The sequence below is a fragment of the Astyanax mexicanus genome, chromosome 12, assembly GCF_023375975.1.
Source record: "Astyanax mexicanus isolate ESR-SI-001 chromosome 12, AstMex3_surface, whole genome shotgun sequence".
NCBI classification, from domain to species: Eukaryota; Metazoa; Chordata; class Actinopteri; order Characiformes; family Acestrorhamphidae; genus Astyanax; species Astyanax mexicanus.
Window position 1 is genome coordinate 21,248,024 of NC_064419.1, and position 21,122 is coordinate 21,269,145.

The following is a 21,122-nucleotide window of genomic DNA, read 5'->3' on the forward strand; positions in this document are numbered from 1 at the left end:
TAAGTACAGTATTTACGTCTGTGTACATCATTTTGTATCACTCTTATCTGTCTGAGCACTGGATGTACTGAGCAATTGTGTTGTTTTTCTCTACAGACGGCAGTGACTAATAGCAACGTAAATGTTACAAAACTGCACCTAATGCACCATTTATCATTTCATGAAAACTTTCAGTCTACAAAAACATAATTCTCCAACTCTTCTACTAGAACAGATTCACCAAGCTTCAAAAGCTTCAGCTCAAAGCCAGAAAATACAGCCATAGTCTGAGGAATGACTTGTGGCTCCCATTAAAGCCCCTTAATACATGATATAAATGGATATTTTCACATGACAAAACCTAAACTTTGAAAGAACCTTCAAATTCTCCAAACCAGGGTTCTTCAATCCTAGTCCTGGTTCCCACTGATCTGCAAATTTATGGTGTACCAGCTCCTAACCTAACACACCCAGTTCAATTAATCAGCTCATTCACAAGCCTTTAGTTACAGTGGGGGTGTACAACGCAGGTAATCCTCTAAAATGTGCTGGAGAGAGGGGCCCCAGCAATCAGGAAGAACAGTGTGAACAGGGTGAAAAGAGGAGAATAAAATATGCAGACAGGCAGAAGGACAACTTACATGCTCAGTGGAGCTGAAAAATTAACGTAGTAAACAATTGGAACACAGCCTTTGTCTCAAAATATAATGTCTAAAAATATTACTGCAAGTATATAATAGTTACACTTGAATCTCAAACATGTCAACATTACACAAGAAGGAAATTCCTCCTCTGAATAGTTAATTCTGTGTAGACAGGCTCTGCAGGTATATTTAACAATATCTCTGTATTTTGTATACCTTCATATATCTGCTTTAAAGTTTTGCCTGTGTTTAGGGTACTTAAACTAATGGCATGTGGTTGTGTACCATATCATCTATATAAAATTACATTAACATTAAACTCACACTGTAAAAAAAACAACACTCTCTAAGCACAGCTGGCAGATGTGCTTTGAAAAAGTAGATTAGTCTCTTTATTAAAAAGAACTCAATAATACACCCCTTTAGCTTTCAGTGTACAGAACAGCAAAGGTTTGGGTCGCTGTGTTGTGGAGATAAAGTGGCAATTTGTCACCAGCAGGGGGCAGCACATTCCAGTAAAGACAATAACAACAGGACTCTAAATACTGCTTTCTGATTGACACTGAATTATGTGTTGTCTTGAACTTTCTTTTCCATGACATGAAAAGATTTAATCCAATTAAGGTACGTTGCCCACAGGACAACATGAATTAACTATAATGGTGTTTTTGGCAAACTCACATTCAAATTATTTCATCCTGTCTGACTCCCCCACATTCATCATTCATGATCAATGAGAAGACGTAGAGTAGCACTTGTAGCATGTACCTTACAGCTGTTTTGCTTTTAATGAATAAAGCAAAGTATATAAAAAAAGGTGTTGGGCCAATAAAGAAAGGCTAAAAACTCAATGTGCAAATCAATAAATTTGTTACAGGTTAACCTGAAAGCAGGCTGGGACCACCAGTTCCAGAAAAAAAAAAAACAGCAGCACACAAGGGCAAATTCTGCCCACAGGCATTATGAGACAACTGTTGTCGTGAAGAGTCAGAAGGAGTTTGACACAAAGCTTTTTCTGAGTTTCAGAGTGTATAAGAGAAGTGTGTGTGTGTGTGTGTGTGTAGTGTGGGAGTGGGTCAGTGATGAAGACGACAAAAAAGCCAGAGGTTGGAGCTCTGCTAAAGCTGTTGTTGTCTTTCTTTCATGGTCTGTCTTCATGAATCTCCGTCTGTTCCCTTCTTTCCCTTCCGGTTGGTCTGCCAAAACAAACAAACAGTCTTAGTATGTCATTCAGACACATTCACAACTCATTATAACCATTATAGTCAAACTCACAATAGACCCACTCCTGGTTTCTTAACAGATCCTTTTTATACATAATTAAAATGATGATCGAGAGTTCCTAACTTTTCAACAACTGTACTTGCATAGTAGCTACATTTAAATAAAAAAGAAATATAAAAGTTTTACACTTGTAGTTTTCCCCTGTAACAATGACACACGGTGTCACTGATGCAAAACACAAACAGCAAAAACAACTAAAAGTACTAGTTGCATCCCTTTCGGTCTTTAATATTTTTAAGATTAGGCAGCTAGTCAGTAATAAAGTAAAATATACATCCTTTAAATTGCTTCAGCTTTAAGCAGTCATATCAATAATCATATCTCCAAAATAGGGGTGGGCGATATGGCCCTAAAATAATAACAAAATTTCATGCTATTTTTGCACTAACGAAAAAAAAAACACTGATTTAAAAACTTTTTTTTCAAGAATAAACTACTGCAACAAAATGAAAGATACATTTAATTATTTCATATGATATGGCACACCACAAACTGAGAAAAAAAATACAAGAATTTTATCAGATTTGTATCGGTCATGATCCAGAATGTCATGATACTAATAATGCACTCTAAATTTCTCCATATATACAGGATTAAAGTAAAATAATAGATATATAATGGGAAATTAGAACAGTGTGAATTTTTTTTGCTAAAAACAGCAAAAAAGTAGTACCCTGACACGATAATTAGGAGTGGGTGATATTGTACGTCCTTTCGTTCACTATATTCAAAAATGTTGTCAATATTATTGTGTAAAATTCGAAATGGAACGCCCCTATTCCAAATATCTCCTCTTAATGGAAATTGGAAAAAAAAATCCTTAATTTTTAATGAGATATACACTTTCTATTGTGTACATTTTTTTTCATGAAAATCTGACAATGTACAGAGAAGGTCTGTTTAAATCACAATATGTCAAAAGGTCAACAAGGATATGGAGCTAAAAAAAGTTTTTGTAACAGCACTCATAATATTCAAAATCACAGCTGTTTTCCTAGGCTTCCTAATCTACTCAGGTTCTCTTCCTCAAGGGCTTCCGTGCAGCCACTGACTGCAAGACCACAGCAATCAGGAACGGCAGTCAAAATTTGCTACTAAAAGTAAAATAAAACTAATCACTAACACTGACTTATTCCAGTTAAACATTCAGATATTAGCTACCATTGCTTGTGTATGACTGAAGTAATAACACACAAATAGACATAAGTGCTAATAAACTGTACAGCACTACTGCTTTTACTACTATTCTTGTGTGGTGCAGCCATCTTGGATTCTGAACTCTGTGTTGGTGAGCCTCTTCCTGCTTTCATAGTAGGAAATCAGACCAGTAGGAGCAGGAACTAGGATTTTCTGACATCTGACATCCAAGTTCAAATAGTACACAGCATAAGATAAGATTATGGGAGATTTCTTACCTGATGTTTTGGTTGTTCTGACTGTAAGCCCTTCACCTTTGATCTCTCCTGTTCTAATGCTGCATGCAGTGACGTCACCTAAGAAGAAAAAATCCATGGGTTTACTACATGATCTCTAACTGCTGTTTAGGGGATTCGCCAGTATGTTACAAATACTTTACACTTTAATTTCGAATTAATTTCACACCTTTACAGAAACATAAATCACAACGTGTAGTACCTGTGATGTCAGCTCCTCTTTAATATTCAGAAGCTCGTCCACTTGCTGCAGGATTTCTGCTTTGTCTTTCACTGTGAAATAAGAGATTTGTTGTACCATAATCATATAAACAAGCCTGCATGACTTAATTTACAATTATCATAAGCCTGTTATGGTTATACAGCATATGGTTATACAGTATTATAAAAAAGGTCCTACAAAAGGTTCTCTTAACAATCACTGAGAAATACTAGGGTTGTGCGATATAATGAGAATATATTTCATTTGATGATAGAAAACTTCTATTATTTAGTATTACTAATTAAGGACACATCCCATCACGTAGTTCCTTCATTAACTTCTGCCATATGTTTCAGAGCTCTGATCCTCATTTAAAACTTGTTTAACTCATGCTGTTGACTCTTTGATAGGTGCACAATTTCATTTCAGTTAAAAAGAGAAATTAAAATGTACGTTACTACTTTATATTTTATGTTTAAATTTAATCAGTTTCTCAATAAAATGAGAAATATTATAAAACAAGAAATACTTTAACTTGTTAAGGGAAATCAAACATGTAATTAGAAATAGGTCTTGTGTAATAAAAAAAAAAAAACCCAAAAAAAAACAACACTGAATTTTTGGTCATATCGCGCATCTCTAAGAAGAACCTACGTTGGTTACATAAAGAATAATTATAATTTTTCCAATAGAGATGTAAGAGTGTTCACACCCACAAATCTCTTTAACAAACCCGATTCTTTATAGAAACAAAATAGTTTCTTCTATAGAACCATTTAAAGTACCCTTTGTAGCATGCTTGCATTTTAGAGTAAAAGATTTCTACTCACTCTCTCCTTGTTGAAGCATCTTAAGTAACTGAGAATTTCTCGCCTTCACTTCTTTATATCGCTCCTGAAAACAAAAAAACAGAATATATAAGAAAGATTTAATTCACATTTCAGCATAAATAAATAAATGGCAATCATTTACTGAGTTCAACAGTACTGACAGTGCATTTACACTGCTAAATAGAACTGCTAAATGTGACTAGGCTCTGTAAAAAAATGTGAACTACAGGAAAGAATTGGGGCAAATTCAGAAAATAATTCATTTTTATTATACTGTATATATTTTCCAAATACACCAACATTTAGCAGTCAAACACTATTGTGGTTACCACTTACCTCCCATTGTGTAATTGTCTTCTTCAGCTTTTCTATTTCCCTATCTTTCTTTTCCAACTCAAACTTTAACTGTTCTGTTCGAACATCCTTAGAGAGGAAGAGAGAGAGAAACTGTGTTATACTGAATATCTGGCAACTTCAAGTAGCAATGTGTGTTTCAAACTGGAGTGTAAACAGGTTCTGGTTTATATCATATAAAATCTTAGAGTATACATTATTTATTGGTTTTATGCGGCGGATACTACAGCTCACAGTAAACAAGAGTACTGCAAAGATGTGGAACTGACTCCAGATCAGAACTTAAACTCATTGTGACTCATTGTGAAATGGTGCTTCAGTGAAGGACTGGCCCAGACTCTCACCTGCTCTTGTTCAGAGGATGTGTTGACCTCGTGCCCGGCGCTGCTGCTGTACCGCTCTCGGCGCTTGTCTCTCTGGACGATCTTGCTCACATCGTCCTCCAGCTGGTTGAAGAACCTCTCGTCACGGGCCGCTGGGTTCACAGGCTTCTGCTCCTGATTTAGAGAGTGAGAGAGAGAAAGGGAGGAGAAAATTAATTCATATTGTCTAATTTAGTAAAACTGCAAATAAAATTATTTTATTGACTAGCATCCATCCACAAGTTATAAAAAAAAAGTCTAACAAAGTAAGAAACACTACATAGAAAGACTATAAATATTTTAGCTTATTTATATAATAAGAGCTGCTGATAGGCGTGTGCAAAAGTATAAACGTTCGCAACTGCATAGCGAACTGTCCCTGGGAATGCGTAGGCTGGTCTTAAGCCTTTTAAAGCTAAACACTGAGGCTACTTCAGAATATAAAAGCGAGGCTAAGAAGCCAACACTAGCTGACCAGGTTAAAAGACCGGCTGGCAAAGGACTGAAGGTTCACGCTAGCTGGATCATATGTCAGGTAGAGTGAACTGTTTATCGCATTGCTAAAAGCAAACACTGACAAATAGGGCTGGGTATAATTTTACCATTTTTGATAGTACCGTTATAAAACTTTAAATTTTGTACCGATAGCCAAAAATATTATTTTAATCAATACTTTTTTCTAATTTGTAACCAAAAAATACAAAATATTATAAATACGATATTTATGGGGGAGAGACAGCGCGAGTGGGAGAAAGACAGTACGAGTAGGAGAGGGGGAGAGAGAGAGAGCGTGAGTGGGAGCGAGACAGCATGAGTTTGTGAGAAACAGTGCAAGTTAGAAGGTGCGACAGTGCGAGAGCACCTGAGATTTTAGCACAGCAGTGGTGTGTCGACAATTTTAATGATCGCCGCGAACATACTCTCTGGGTTTACGCAAAGTATCAGGCATCAACTACCAAATCTCTTCAGCTAGCTAACCACACAACATGCCACTACCTGGTGTGGCAGAACATTTACAAAAGGTGCTTGTTACAGGCTGTGTATAAAATGGAAGAAATGCTGAATGGGTGCCGTGCTGTTCAAACACTACACTTAAGATTGCAAAACACTACCTTTAATGGGATGACCATGTCAGAATAACCCAAGGGAGTCCAGAAACTCACTGGTGCATCAAAAGACATGTTTCTTGACATGTTCATAAGTACTTGCGATAATACAGCACAAACAAACTGAACGTTAAACCACTCTTGACTGATTTCATTTGCTTAAATTGAAAAAGTAATTTAGTCACCCAGTCAAACATCTGATTCTACTTAAATACCTCCCCCTTTGTACCTAACTATAAAACACTTACCTCTCTCTCTGGCCTCTTACTCAGCGGATCTGCAATAGAAAAGCTCAGTTAGCACTCACATCTCTCGCTCATTCATACGCACACAAACACACATGCAAAACCAATCCTTACCCATGCCTCCCTCTTGCTGAAAGTCTTTTAGAGACACAGTGATGCGCTTATCCTTCCCCTGCTGATTCTTCTTTTTCTCTTTCTTCCCTCCTCCTTTGGACTTTGGTGATGGCGTTTCCACACTTGGAGTATCCTACACAGGGACACACACACAATACCACTTACTGCCAGAGCAAATACAACTGACAAGATCAAAGATTAATCTGCTGGCAATCTACATAAAAATAACAGTGTGCTATTTAAAACTTCATGACTTACCTTTTTTTGCTGCTCAAATTCTAGCTTACTCAGAATTAAGGCCTTTTCCAGGTCTGCTTCGTACAAATCGCTGGTCAGCTACAAAACAAAACAAACAGCAAACTTGCACATTCACAAAGATTCAATCTCAAGTCAAATACGTCTGGGAAAAAAAAAAAAAAGTAAAGGCCATAAAACATTATTACCTGTTCATCTCTCTGCTTCCACTCCTGCCAGTTCTCCTGTGGGGCTGAGGTGCGATCCTTGGTTGGGGGCTGCAGCAAATCATTGGCTAAACTCTGCAGTGTCAGATTAGGAGACGGGGCAGAGGACTTCTGGGGCAGCTTCTTGAAGGCAAGGCTCCTGAGCTGCAAAGGGACACCAAGTGAATTTTTACATGGTAGATCATTGAGTGTTTTCACATGCATAATACAATCATAACTCATATTCATAACTGGATTTCTGCTGTTACCTAATTATACAAGTGGACATGTAAAGGCCACACTCCATTTCATTTTTGAGTATGATCTAGAAATCAGAAAGCTAGATTTTAGCTCAGTAATCATATTTCTCAGTGTATGGTTGCGAAGTAAAAACCTGGTTACTGTCTGTCTCAAGACTCAAGTTTCCACAATATCTTATCACTTAAGTGCATGTAAACACTTTGTTCAGATTACTGACAAAATAAGATGTCCTGCAGTAATCAGGTTACAAAGTGTATTTGAACACAGCTCTCATTGATGTGTCCATAAAAGTGGTGTGTGGTGAAGGCAGGTATCTGTTTTGCTTCATGTTGCTCCCTCCATTTTTCACCTCATTGGTTTCACTTTGCTGCTGCTCCTTCTTTCGCTTCTTCTTCTCCTTCTTCTTCTCAGTGTTCGGGTTAGGTTTGCCACTGGAAGGTTTCCCTGAGCGTGACTTCCCAGGTTCTCGACCACCTTTAGGCTTGCCTCCATCAGATTCCGAGCCTGAATCAGAGTCCACCTGCAGGAGGGCGAAGCGTGACGCTGTGGTGGGAACTGAAATCATTGTGGATGTCATGGTGTTCCTGTATAGAGAATAAATAGAGATAAGGCCCTATAACACGGAGTCATGCTTTTTTCAGATGAAATAAGAAAAGAAAAAAACAAAACAAAACAAAGTTTAAAAAAAAAAAAAAAAATACATGTATATTAATGATGCCTTTCCAGAGTCCAAAAGAGATGGCCTGCAACGCTGCTACTTAAAAAAAACTGTGCCCATTATATTCTCTTTAAAATTAATTAAAGTTACAGAATGACCAGAGCTCTGTTAAGCAGCAGATCTGTTGTTACCCCTGTAAGTAACAGAAGGAAAAAATGTAGATATACTCAGATCAACATGCAGAAAAAAAATACAAAGGGTAAAGAATATAAAGGAGAGAGTTTATGACTGCGAAATGACAAATGTTTCATGTGCCTTTTTACAGCCTTTTTCTGGTTGTCTTAATACATCCAAGAATTTATATGTTTCAGAAAAAAATGCAAACTATAACTTCTCTCACTAATGAGCACTCATGTATTAGAGGAAATTAAAGAGATCAGAAAAAACATCACAATAAGAAGACAATATAAAGAATCAACATTTTATGAGAGCTATGGAGGATCCAGCCCTGGATCATCACTACTATCATAAATAGCCTATAAAAAGAGGAACGAGGCAAAGGTTATATACAGAATCATGACTTCACCCCACCAGAACCCTTTGAATGCAGCAATGTTTCTTTGCAAAATGAAAGGGTTCTTTATGACAGAAAACCTCCTGCATATGGTTTAATAAAAATGTATCACCAGCCCTGCTCTAGAAGTAGATCACACACACTGTATATACCAGGTGTGCAACAAAGGTGATTTACATCATTGTAAATATTATTAAAAAGTTGTCTTCTTTTGTGCTTTTAATGCTTGCATACTAATTCGGAATGTAGGGAGCGAACAGGTGGGCTATTTGACAAAAGTTCCTACTGGTCATCAAGTTTCACTACACTTTAGTTCCATTTCAAGCCAGAGATTTCTTTTTAGTCAACAAGGGTTTTATGGCACTAAAAAGGTTTCTAAATTTGTTAACTTTTTTCTGTTTTTATTTATTTTTTGCTTTAAGTGTGCCAACTGCTGTGTATCCTGCTAGATTATTCTCTCTTGCTCTCTCTCTGTCTTATTAAGTAAATGTAGTAAACAAGAGCCTTCTAGTAATAATGCACCTTAAATATCTAGTTACGTGGCATATCTACGTCCAATACAAAAGGCGAACAAGTGGGTCATTCATAAATATGAGTGCAAAAATAGGTAAAGAAGAGAATTTGGTTGTTTATATTCTTACAGCCTTGTTGTAAATGTACAGTCTTACACAGAACAGAGATTTGTTAATTAACCTATTAATATACAGCTGTAGGTGAAACAAAACCCTTCTTTTCTGCAGTAAAATAAGTTATTTACATTCTGAAAATGTGAGAGCTTTGAAATCTCCTACAGGACACCCGGAGAAGCTGCCCGTTTTCTCTCTAAATTACTTCACTTAATAATTTCAGTATCACTAAGAAGAATCAACCCAGGCTTTGCATATTTGAAAAACAAACAAACAAACAAACAAAAAAACATAAAAACCAGACAAACATAACGAAAGTCAAGGTTTGGAGGACATCAACTGTTTGGTTTGTATTCAGGAAATGATTGATTTTTAAATAAAGTTCAGGAAAGAGCTAATTTTATTCATTATATTTTGACATTAGCAGCTTCACTTAGTTTTTATATTTTCTATTACAATTACAGTTATGCTTTCTCAGTAATGTTCCTTATCAAACATGAAAGCTTTTAAGTAATGCTTGAATAGAAATCCTCAATATTTAGGGGTGTAATGTCAGGCAGACAATTGACAGAAATCCTGGCCTGTTAAAGAGGTTTTTAACCTAGATAACTTAGTTGATTAACTAACTAAAAAAAAAGCGAGCAGATGCTGCAATGCGGTTAGCTGCCTGAACGCTAGCTATAAAAAATCACTGTATCGTTACTCTAACCGCTAACAGGTTCACCTAGCCATGCTAACGCGAGCGAACACCAAAAGTCTGCTGTCAGGTAACGTTAGTTACCATAGCTTAGCTTAGCTTAGCTTGTTCTTCAGTGTCAGGCCTCAGACACAAACATAAAATGAACACAGAGCTCAGAAAAGTCTGGTTTTGTCAGGCAGTTAGTTAGTAAACCCCGCTCCTCTCCTATAGTTAGCTCAGTGTGGTGTTGGGTGTGCGCTAGCCGTTAGCTAACTGACACTGTGTGGTATTGTTAGTTAGCTCCGCTGCTGCTGCTGTTCGCTGTGTCTCCTCTGCCCCGCTGCTGCACTCCATCTTCCATCTTTCTAACTGAACCGCGCCGTGTTCTGTCTCATACACACACAGAGCGATTCATAAACAACCCTCAACCAAACCGCTGAACTTTCCGGGGGCGGATAAACTCGAGCGAGTGATAAACTTTCACCTGAACAAAGTCTTCAACAGCCGCTGATTGTCGCCAGAGCAGACAGGCTGAAACTGCAAACGCTACGATGGCCGAATTGGACACACAAGTAGCGTCTGGGAAAACGCGTTTCGAAATAAAATATGCTCGCTGCTTATGAATTCAGTCAGAAAATTATCGCATTTATTGACTCTTTTTGTCTAATCATCTTCTCATGACTCTTGTAAAAGAAAAGTGTATTAAATATTTTTAAAGTATATTTAATATGAAAAATAAGATACTATTTAAAGTTAAAATATGTATTTAAATACATACTAAATATACTATTTTGGAAAACTTATGGCAACATAAGTATATTTCAGTTGTAACTAAGCGTATTTAAACACAACATAAAAGTATTAAAAGTGCTTTTTTCGTTCAACTTCTGCATACATAAGTTGATTTAAGTTTGTGTCATCATTTTAATACACTTAAAGTATATTTTAAATGTACAATTTGCGTAGTTGCCATAAGAACCGTCATATGTTTTTTTGTGTTTCCTAAAAAAACTGGGGGATTATTTTATGAAGGCAGCAAGGCTGGGAAACAAATTCTGTGCCTTTTAATTCTCAAAATATAAAAAATACTTAACATGTGTAACTATTTCTCACATTTATAAGACTTTAGATGACAGAAATTATACTGTATCTTTGATCTTAATCACTTTATATTTTCCCTTGCCTGCACCTATTTACTTGGTCATAGCAAGCTGCACCTCAGAGTGGACAATTTAAGCAAAAATTGGCAATTTAAAGAAAATGTGGTTGAACTAGAATTGCAAACTTTCTTCTGCTTTTTGAAAGATACATTTTGCTTTCGCAAAAATATTTAATTTATATTTGTATTAAATTATATTTGACCATAACAGTGTGGACAGCTTAAGATTTACATCAGTTAAGTATGATGAGACAGTATGAAAATATTAGGTGAAATTATTATTAATTAATAAACATTAACTGCAGAAATTAAATAGTGAAGGTTGTGATGTCATTAATGTAAAAGGGATGACAGGGAATTCTCAGACACAATTTAATAGATTTATATTTTAATGAAAAAAAAACTAACTAAATAAATAAAACATCTCAATTATTTAAAATAAACATACTTAAATAAATTGTTATCACATCAAAGAAAACTGCCACATCAAAGAAAAATATACAAAAAGTACTTTAAAGTGAATTAATTAATTATTTGTAATAATGTGTATATTTAGAACAAATTCTAAATTTTAAATGTTTTTATTTGACTGACAAAATATTAAAAAGAAAATTAAGTAATTTGCCAAGTTTAGTAAAAAAAAATCTCGCTACTAAAAATACCACAGTCAACTGTCAGTGGTATAATAAATTGGAAGTCATTATTAACAACAACATTTGGGGTCAGTGGATGCTGTGGTGCATAGTGTACCAACTTTCTGTCACACGTTACAGACCTCTAAACTTTGTGTGTTTTTCATACTGAAGAACAATAGAATGTAGAGAGTGGAATTAGTTTGCATGGCCGAGCAGCTGCACCCAAGTACATATAAGTGCAAAGGCAGACAAGTAAATACTTTTGCAAGTATAGTGTATACTTTATGCTCAGTGGAGCTAATAAGATGGATGGGCCTTTGAAATCTTCCAATAAATTGTCTTACATTTTTTTCTTGAGAAAATTCCTAATAAAAAGACTGTCAGATTCACTGTGTTTTTAAACTGTAGAATTGATGAAAAGAAATGTAGTTTTTAGAAAGATCAAATACATCAGACAGACAGCAAGACAACCTCTTATTGTGTTGTTTTACATTTTTTATTTAAAACAAATGTGAACACACAAGTGGAATGATGGGCAGACTAAATCAATAATTCCCTATAAATAGAGAAGAGCATTCAGTTCTCCATGTCAGTAGTAGATACAGCGTGTGTGGTGAATAGGGATGTGGGCCATTTCTTTATGATGCTGTTTGGCGTAAGGCCACAGGTAAAAGTCGATTAGAGCTGAGTTTATGTTGCAGGTCTTCCCTTCTTTCTCCTGAACCAGGTCCCACAGGCAACTTTTGATTCTCTCCACACACCAGATGGAGCAGCCCCGGATTTCTACTTCTCTCCTCTCGCCGGAGCTCAGGAGCTCACCTGGAAACAGAGAGAGAGAGCAAATAGAGATTCAAACCACGACCAAGACCACCAACTGGAAAAAGGCTTTTAGCTGCTTGATGTTTACTGATGTGTCAAGGCAATAAAGGGTTTCTTGTCTGTTCTGTACCAGCAGAAAAGCTACTGTGGCAAAAGTGAAATTTACTGAAGGACCACATCACAACCCTAAATGAAGGATTATTAAGGTACCATATTAATTCTGTTCAACTCTGAAAGCAACAATGGACACAATCTTACACCAGGACATTTTAACACTGGAAAAAGGTGTTCTGGTGCGATAGGTCCATATGGGGTTGAGTATGTGTGCACTGTTTATCTATGGGATGCGCTAAAATAGAAATTGAAAGATCTGCTGTAACATCTTGCTACAGAGATACTACAGGTGATTGTGTCTTATATGTCCAATATTACCTGTATAATAAGTTTCATCCACCCTTGACTGATCAATGGAATGTGCTTCAAAAATGGCAGGGTAAAAAGTGGACAATGAGCTGTATGAAATATTAACCTGTGTGTAAATAACCGTGTTTCACTAAAGAAACAATAATCTGACCTATATGAAAAGATGGCCTTTGTTGTGTTATGTTATAATTCCCTATTGAAGATAAAGATCCAACTCACCCTTTTTTAGTGCCTCCATGAGTGCATCTGAGTAGCGCAGTGCCCCCAGGTAGACGAGGGCCTGTGGTACTCTATAGTCGGCAAACATGGTAAGGAAGTCCAGGTTGGGTATGTTCCCCTCCTGTCTGGCCTCCATGATCCCCCAGAAATCAGCCACCAGGATCTGAGCTCGCTTATAGAAGGAAATCTTCTTTCCCTGGGTTATCAACATCATTAACATGACAGGGTGTATAAAGATGTAGAAAATACAAAACACAATGGCTGAGGTACACTCAATGTACATTTAGTCAATCATGTGATTAAAAATGTGTTTTATACTTACTCACCTTCTACAGTAATCTATAGTCGTATTGTCCTAGTCTAGTGAAGACTAGTGAAACATTCTCATATAAGCTAATTTACATTTTTATATTTATAGCATTTAGCTGATGCTCTTGTCCAGAGCAACTTCCAAGTTTCTACTTATTATGGATGTCGGCCAATGCAGTGTTAGGAGTCTTGCCCAAGGATTCTTATTGGTGCAGCGCAGCATAGTCACCCAGACCCATACTCAAGGTAGCATAGTCACCCAGACCGGGAATTTAACCCCAGTCATCCCACATAATGTGGTAGTTCACTGGCAGGTAGTGGTGTTATCCACTACGCAACACCAACCACTAATGTTGTTGTCAATAGGAAGCCTACACACATTACTGCAATTGTATAACTGTAAAAACACTTTAAAAACATCTTAATCTTGCAATAAAGAGAATGGATGAATTAAATATCAGAAATCACTAATCAGATGAGGAAAGCAAGCTAGCATAAGGTTAGCAAAGTAGCTAACTGACACTCCTGATACTTTCCCTCACTAATTTTACTACATTCTCCATATTAAAATATAATGCACTTAACAGACATGACTTTGACCATGTTGTTAACTGAGAAAAAAAGCTTGTCTGATAGCTGTGGTAAGATCTACGCTAATGCTACCTTGCTAGAAAAAATTTAATTTCAAGGAGGTACCTCCGATAACCCGGTAAAACTGATTGGCTGACTCACATTGGCTGGGCAGCCCCTAGAGTTGGAGAGTTAAATTACATTACAAATTTACACCATTTCTGTTATTTATATGCTATTATCGGTAGTTTGCTACATTATGATGTTTAACTATTGTGTTACTTTGTTTACCTCATAGGTGGCTTCGTCCCTGTATGATGGTATATTATCCACAATGTACTGCATCATCTTCTCTGCGTCATTTTTTCCGTGGCTAATAAAGTTCCGGAAAGATCCGCCGTGCTGCATGAGCACTCGTCCTGCCTCAGTGAGGGCCTGGTGACGCTCCTTCAACATGGGCATGGGCGTGGCACTATCAGAGCGAAGGACACGCCCCAGCTCTTCCTCACTGATCTGAGAGAAGTAGGCAGGGTCTGTGATAGGCACGCCTGTGAGGATAGGAGAAAGAACATCTATCTGCAGGTTCAGAACGAAAGTTGAAACAGTTCGATATTTTAGCCACTAAACACACATTAAACCTTGACCAAAGTCTATTTACTGTGAAATCACATCACTGTTAAAGCCTATAGTGATGTATTTTCCCAGAATTTGTTGATTGTTGGATGGGTGATTTGTCAGTTTAGTTATTATATTGGTTGTATGATAAAGAAACAAAGACATGTAAGATAATGCTTTCGAATATGCAGATATCTATGTAAAATGTGTTCAGTTAAGATTCTAAATTAGTTAAAGCTACTCAAAGGTTTTTCAGCACTTGGCTTGGCTGCACTTCTTTCAAAGTTAAGTGTCTTCATTCCAACTAATAACCAAAATGACAAACATATTTTAGTCTTCAGAAACCATAAAGCCTCTAAAGATTCCCACTAATACCACAGATAATACATATTCTATTACTGCAGCTGCATTTACCCTCATCTAGAGCCCTGGTGATGGCTGCACACAAAGACATGTATCCACGGTAGGTGTTTCCTTTGTAGATAACTTCACACTGCTCCTCCTCTCTGTCTGGCCAGAATGAGAAGTTCATAGTGTCAGTTACAAACACCCAGTTAATAGCGGCATCTGTGTCCGGAGGAGGAGCCAGCTGGTTCATCTTCTTCCAGCCACTGGCCGTAAACACCTCCTCGTCTTTTAGCCCATACAGCATCTCTGCTACTTTCTTAACCCCATCTTCATCCACGAACACATCTCTGCTCCGCTCTGCCACAAACTGGCCAGACTCTCGAGGAGACAGGGGCTGCTCCATTCTGCAACAAATACATAATAAGGATCATAATTATGGTTATGTTTTAAAACACAGCAGCTATGAAGCTAAAACGTTGTACAACATGTGCCTTCCTTTAATTTTTCAGGAATAATAACCAAAGCTTTCTCTAGCTCTCTTACTTACATGTAAAAAGTGTACCATATCGTACCATATGCAATAATTAGACATTTGTGATAATCTGTCTTATTTGTTTGCTTGCTACTGTACAAGTCAGAATAAAATGCATGCACTTCTAGACCACCTCTATATCTGTACACACTCAATTAATAACCTCCAAATCACTTCAGTGCATAAAAATGTCTATTAATGTTCCCAGATAGATGGCTTAAAAAAACCCACCAATAGCTCCATATCTTTTGGATTTTTACAAATCACAATAATGTGGATGTTTACTTTGAGTCATGGGAAAAATTGAACACCCATTAATATTATGCAAATGCTCTCTTTTTAATTCACAAATTTAATAGCATTTCAGCAACTGTGTATGATACAGATGGGTGACCGCAAACACACACACACACACATCCTTTATATTCACAATACAAGCCAAGTCTATAGTAAATTCAATTTTATACATTTAAAAATTTAACAGTATTTAAACCGAATTACACAGAACAATAAAAACAAGTGTGTACGTCACAGCACACCATTTAAAATTTAGAACTGTACAAGTTTATATATTTTACAATTTAATAGCATTTAAACCGAATTACACAGAACATTAACAGTAACTGTGCATATAACTGCAAGATGCCCACAAAAGTACACACTTTTTTTATATTGTTCTGTGAAATTAAATTGCGATTAAATTTTAAAATAAATAAAATGTAATGTACAGTAGAATTGGCACTGTATCAACATGTTTAACAACATGTTTATCAACAAGCCCTGGATTACAAGCGACGTAAAGGACCTCTTAAACAAAAAGAAGAGGGCCTTTAAAGGAGACCTACAGGAAGAAGGTTGAGCAGAAGTTACAAGTTAACAACATGAAGGAAGTTTGGGACGGTATGAGGACAATCACAGGGTGCAAGCCAAAGAGTGATAGTGCTGGTGGTGTGGAGAGAGCGAGCGAACGAACTCAATCTCTTCTATAACCGGTTTGATTGCCCTGTTTCATCCTCACCTGCTTCTGTCTGTCCTGCTATCTCAGCAACCTCAGCCTCTGCCCCACTGGACACCTCCCTACCTCTTCTGAGTGCTGCTCAGGTCTCCCTCTCACAGACTGTCAGCACATCCAGTCCGCCCCCCCTCCCCTCCCCCTCCACCTCTCTGCAGACCAGGTCACAGGGGCGCTGAGGAGACTCCGCTCAGGGAAATCAGCTGGACCTGACGAGGTGAGCCCGAGACTTCTTAAGGCTTGCGCCTTTGAACTTGGGTTACCCTTGTCGAATATCTTCAACATGAGCCTGCAGTTGGGGAAAACATCATGCCTGGTCCCTGTTCCCAAGAAACCTCGCCCCAGTGAGCTCAATGACTTCAGGCCGGTAGCTTTGACCTCGCAAATTATGAAGACCATGGAACGACTGCTTCTCCCACTCCTCAGACCCCAGGTACAGCATGCACTGGACCCTCTCCAGTTTGCATATCGGGAGAAGATTGGTGTTGAGGATGCAGTCATCTACCTCCTCCACCGAACCTACTCTCATCTTGACAAGGGGAGTAGTGCTGTGAGAATCATGTTTTTTGATTTCTCCAGTGCTTTTAACACCATCCAGCCTCCACTTCTCAGAGACAAGCTGGTGAAGATGCATGTGGATCCTCACCTGGTGTCCTGGATCACAGACTACCTCACCTGCAGACCACAGTACGTGAGGCTCACTGACGGCACATCGGAGACTGTGGTCAGTAGCACTGGAGCACCACAGGGGACTGTGCTCTCCCCCTTCCTCTTCACTCTCTACACATCAGACTTCCAGTACAACTCTGAGATGTGCCACCTGCAGAAATTCTCGGATGACACTGCCATCGTTGGGTGTGTGAAGGTTGGTCAGGAGGAGGAGTACAAGAGACAGGTGGATGACTTTGTTGCTTGGTGCCGACTGAACCAACTGCAGTTGAACATATCCAAGACCAAGGAGATGGTGGTGGACTTCCGTAGGTCTGGACCACCCTTGCAGCCAGTCTCCATCGAGGGGGTTGATGTGGAGACAGTAAAGACCTACAAGTACCTTGGTCTGCAGCTGGACAACAAACTGGATTGGTCAACAAATACAGACACCCTGTACAGGAAGGGACAGAGCCGGCTCTATTTCTTGAGGAGACTGCAGTCCTTTAACATCTGTAAGAAGCTTCTGCAGATCTACCAATCAATCGTGGCCAGCATTCTCTTCTACGCTGTGGTGTGCTGGGGAGGCAACATGAAGAGGAGAGATGCATCACGGCTGGACAAGCTGGTCAGGAGGGCCGGGGCAGTGGTTGGAATGGAGCTGGACTCTCTGGTTACAATAGCTGAGAGAAGGACTTCGGATAAACTGCTTTCTATCATGAACAATGATAGTCACCTACTTCACACCACCATCATGAAGCAGAGGAGTGTGTTCAGTGGCAGACTGCTGTCACAGAGCTGCACAACAGACAGACTCAGAAAATCCTTCATTCCGAGAGCCATTAGACTCTTTAACTCCTCCCATCGGGGACGGGATGCTGCTGAGTTTAATCCAGGCACACCACTTGGACATTATTCAACAACTTAATTATTTATATTAACACTTCCCCAACCTCGCTTACATTTAAGTATACCTTACTCATGATTGGGTATTCACATTTTCACATTCTCTTTTTAGAACTGTCTTGTAACGTATGCATACTTATATTATATTATATTTCTATGTCACATCAGTCACTTTCGTAATCGATGTCATTGCACTTTACTCTGTTAATTATTTAATTATTTATGACCATTAGCAACATCTACTGCACTGCTCCGTTTACAGATAGATGCTTACCTTGTATAGTTAGGTTTTTTTTTATAGCCTTATATATTTTCTATTCTTCTGTGTTTTGATTTGTCTGAGTATGTTTCTTATTGTATTGTGTTGCTGCTGGATGCCTAAATTTCCTTCGGGATAAATAAAGTATCTATCTATCTATCTATCTATCTATCTATCTATCTATCTATCTATCTATCTATCTATCTATCTATCTATCTAATGGGGTGTGTTTTTGCTGCCACCTAGCTGTGTCATATACACACTTGTTTTTATTGTTCTGTGTAATTTGGTTTAAATGCTACTTAATTTTTAAATATGTAACATTTTATATACAGTAGAATTGGCACTGTTTCCAATTTTTAAATGGTGTGTGTGTTTGCTGCCACCTAGCTGTGTCATATACACACATTTGTTGTTAGTCTTCTGTGTAATCAAGTTTAAATTCTATTGGATTATAAAAAATATAAAATTTAATATACAATAGACTTGGCTTGTATTGTAAATATAAAGTGTGTGTGTGTGTTTGCTGCCACCTAGCTGTATCAGAAAGTTGCTGAAATGTTATTAAATTTGTGAATTATATATATTAAATATTATATGTAATAGAGTTGTACGCATTTTGTATATTAACTGGTGTGCAATGTTCCTCATGACTCAAAGTAAACATCTCAGTTATGTTGGTGTGTATAAATCTTAAGGATATGGAGCTATTAGTGTGTGTGTGTGTGTGTGTGTGTGTTTTTTAAGACATCTATTCTTCTCTGGGAACATTATTATACATTTTTATGCACTGAAGTGATTTGTGTACAGATGTAAAGCTGGTCTAGAAGTGCATGCATTTTATTCTGACTGCAAAAGTGCTCCCAGTTTTTCTGTATTAACACTAAAAGATCGTTGCGCAAATTTTATACAAACAGTACCGTCCTGATAATGCTCAGAAATGTCGAATATCAAAAATAAAACTAACTTTGATGTAGTAAATTAACAACGTAAAAAGCATTGAATGCTAAAAAGGATGCGTCCGAACTTTTGTCACTGTAAATTTAGTTGTGGCACTTCAGGCTAAAACGACTAGCTATAAAATCTTAAGCTAGAAGCAAATTAAACTGTAACTTTTTTGCGGTGCTGTTTGTTTAGGTTAATTATTCGCTGGAAATAAAATACACACCAGAACCCGGACTGTTCGTGCATTCAAACACACTCCTCAGGTGAAGAGAAGGCGAGTCAGCAGGTGGGATAATGAAGTGAGAGTGGTGTGAAGACCCTCCGAGCAAAGTCCCCTCATTCAGACAGACTCTTACACACCTCTTCCCGCGTGTGTGTGTGTGTGTGTGTGTGTGTAAACGCTTACACAGGAGGAATGTCGCCCCCAGTGTTAGGGAGCGCGTGCTTGAGTCCATAAGATCCTGTTTGTCTCTCTAAAACAGAAGTTCTTCAAGTTTTCTAATTAATTTGATAAATTTGATTACTGTTTTAATGCGTTTTTTAAAATGGGACAATTGAGATTTACCCAATTTTGAGAAGCTGCCAGAGGGAATCTCAGTAGACAGAAATTTGCTTTTATAAAAAACCTGTAAAAAACTCTAAGAAACTGTGCTTTTGCTGTGTTTAATATTAAAGCTGCATGTAAAGTTGAAGGGGAATGCTAACTTCTTGTAAAATAAATAAATATAAAGGAAACAACAGCTTAAGCATCACTTTAAATGGCGCTATCTGTTTAAAAAAAATTATGCAAGAAATTATAATTTTTTTTTACCCAGCACTAGTTGGAGCCCTCCATTGTGAGATAAAAGCAAGTTTAACAGCTTTTTCCACAAGCCTATTTTATTCTGTTTTATTCTGAGGTACAATAAGGCTTTAAATTAAACTATACCAGTTAGCTCCGACCCTGCAATGTGATTAGCTGAGAGGCGTTCTATGAGTGCCATTATCAGCCAATAATGCACTTTAACCGAAGCTCTCCATGTATTACTCAGTCACATACAGGTAATCTAGCAATGATGCGCCGCTAAACGGTGATTAACAGCAATAATGGTACGATGGCAACTAGATTGCAGTTCCAGCAGAAACTGCGAGTGTGATTGCAGTTGGCCGGGGTACCAAAACTTTTGACCAGTAGCTCCATATACACACACACACACACACACAGTATTGGAGCTCTGGGGTGTCCAAGCTTTTGACCAGTAGCTCCATACACACACAGTACTGGAGCTCTGGGGTACGCAAACTTTTGATCTCATGCTGCATCCATTAATTTTCAATAGGCAAAAAAACGCATGTTTACGAAGTTTTTACGAAAAATGAAAGTACGATCGGAAAGGACGCACATTTTAGCATTCGAACGGAGTCGATATCTCAAAATTTGCAGCACTAGTTAGCCGGACAAAAATCCAGAGGATAAGAAGAAGACATGAGAACAGCACTGTGATTGCCTACTGCAATCACACTAATAATACACTCAAGGTGCACACTATTACATGTAATATTGGCACTGCTGTGCTAATCTACAGCACTTGTGCCAATATTACACGTTATAGCACAAACTTTGAGTGTATTATTGTGATACCACAATTTTATTATCGATGTATATTGAAAAATAGAGTTAAAATGGATGAGAAAATACAACCTGCAAATTAAAATAGTTCCATTGCTGCTCTGTTTGGCTTCCAACACTGCATCGTTAGTAAGTTACGTGTATGTGGCCGAATAATACATTGAGAGCTTTGGTTACAGCACATTACCTATAACGGCACTCTGTAGAGTCCTATAGGCAGCCTGTCAGCCAATTCCATTGCAGGGTCGTAACTAAATGTGGTATAATCTACCTTAAAATATTCAGTAAACGCATTCTGTGCAATCTTTAAGAAACATCAGGCT

General features: G+C 37.7%; 2 protein-coding genes across 3 annotated transcripts; both read right to left on the reverse strand.

Moving 5' to 3' along the window:
• Positions 1–987: 987 nt before the first annotated feature.
• Positions 988–10,362, reverse strand: gkap1 (G kinase anchoring protein 1). Of its 2 annotated transcripts, none has more exons than XM_007237427.4 (12): positions 10,276–10,362; positions 7,604–7,838; positions 6,997–7,158; positions 6,812–6,889; positions 6,554–6,686; positions 6,443–6,471; positions 5,071–5,223; positions 4,709–4,795; positions 4,373–4,436; positions 3,543–3,613; positions 3,323–3,400; positions 988–1,819 (listed from the first exon to the last, which is right to left on the reverse strand). In XM_007237427.4, exons 2-12 carry the CDS (start codon positions 7,829–7,831, stop codon positions 1,778–1,780), a joined length of 1,125 nt encoding a protein of 374 aa, XP_007237489.2. In that variant the 5' UTR covers positions 7,832–7,838; positions 10,276–10,362; the 3' UTR covers positions 988–1,777. The 2 variants fall into 2 exon arrangements, with proteins under 2 accessions (XP_007237489.2, XP_022526348.1); XM_022670627.2 differs by lacking the exon at positions 10,276–10,362 and adding an exon at positions 10,070–10,230.
• A 1,697-nt stretch (positions 10,363–12,059) lies between these two features.
• On the reverse strand, positions 12,060–19,572 carry c12h9orf64 (chromosome 12 C9orf64 homolog). Its single transcript, XM_007237423.3, has 5 exons — positions 19,414–19,572; positions 14,955–15,292; positions 14,217–14,473; positions 13,047–13,242; positions 12,060–12,404 (listed from the first exon to the last, which is right to left on the reverse strand). The coding sequence occupies exons 2-5, from the start codon at positions 15,289–15,291 to the stop codon at positions 12,175–12,177; spliced, it is 1,020 nt and encodes a 339-aa protein (XP_007237485.3). The 5' UTR covers position 15,292; positions 19,414–19,572; the 3' UTR covers positions 12,060–12,174.
• Positions 19,573–21,122: the final 1,550 nt, after the last annotated feature.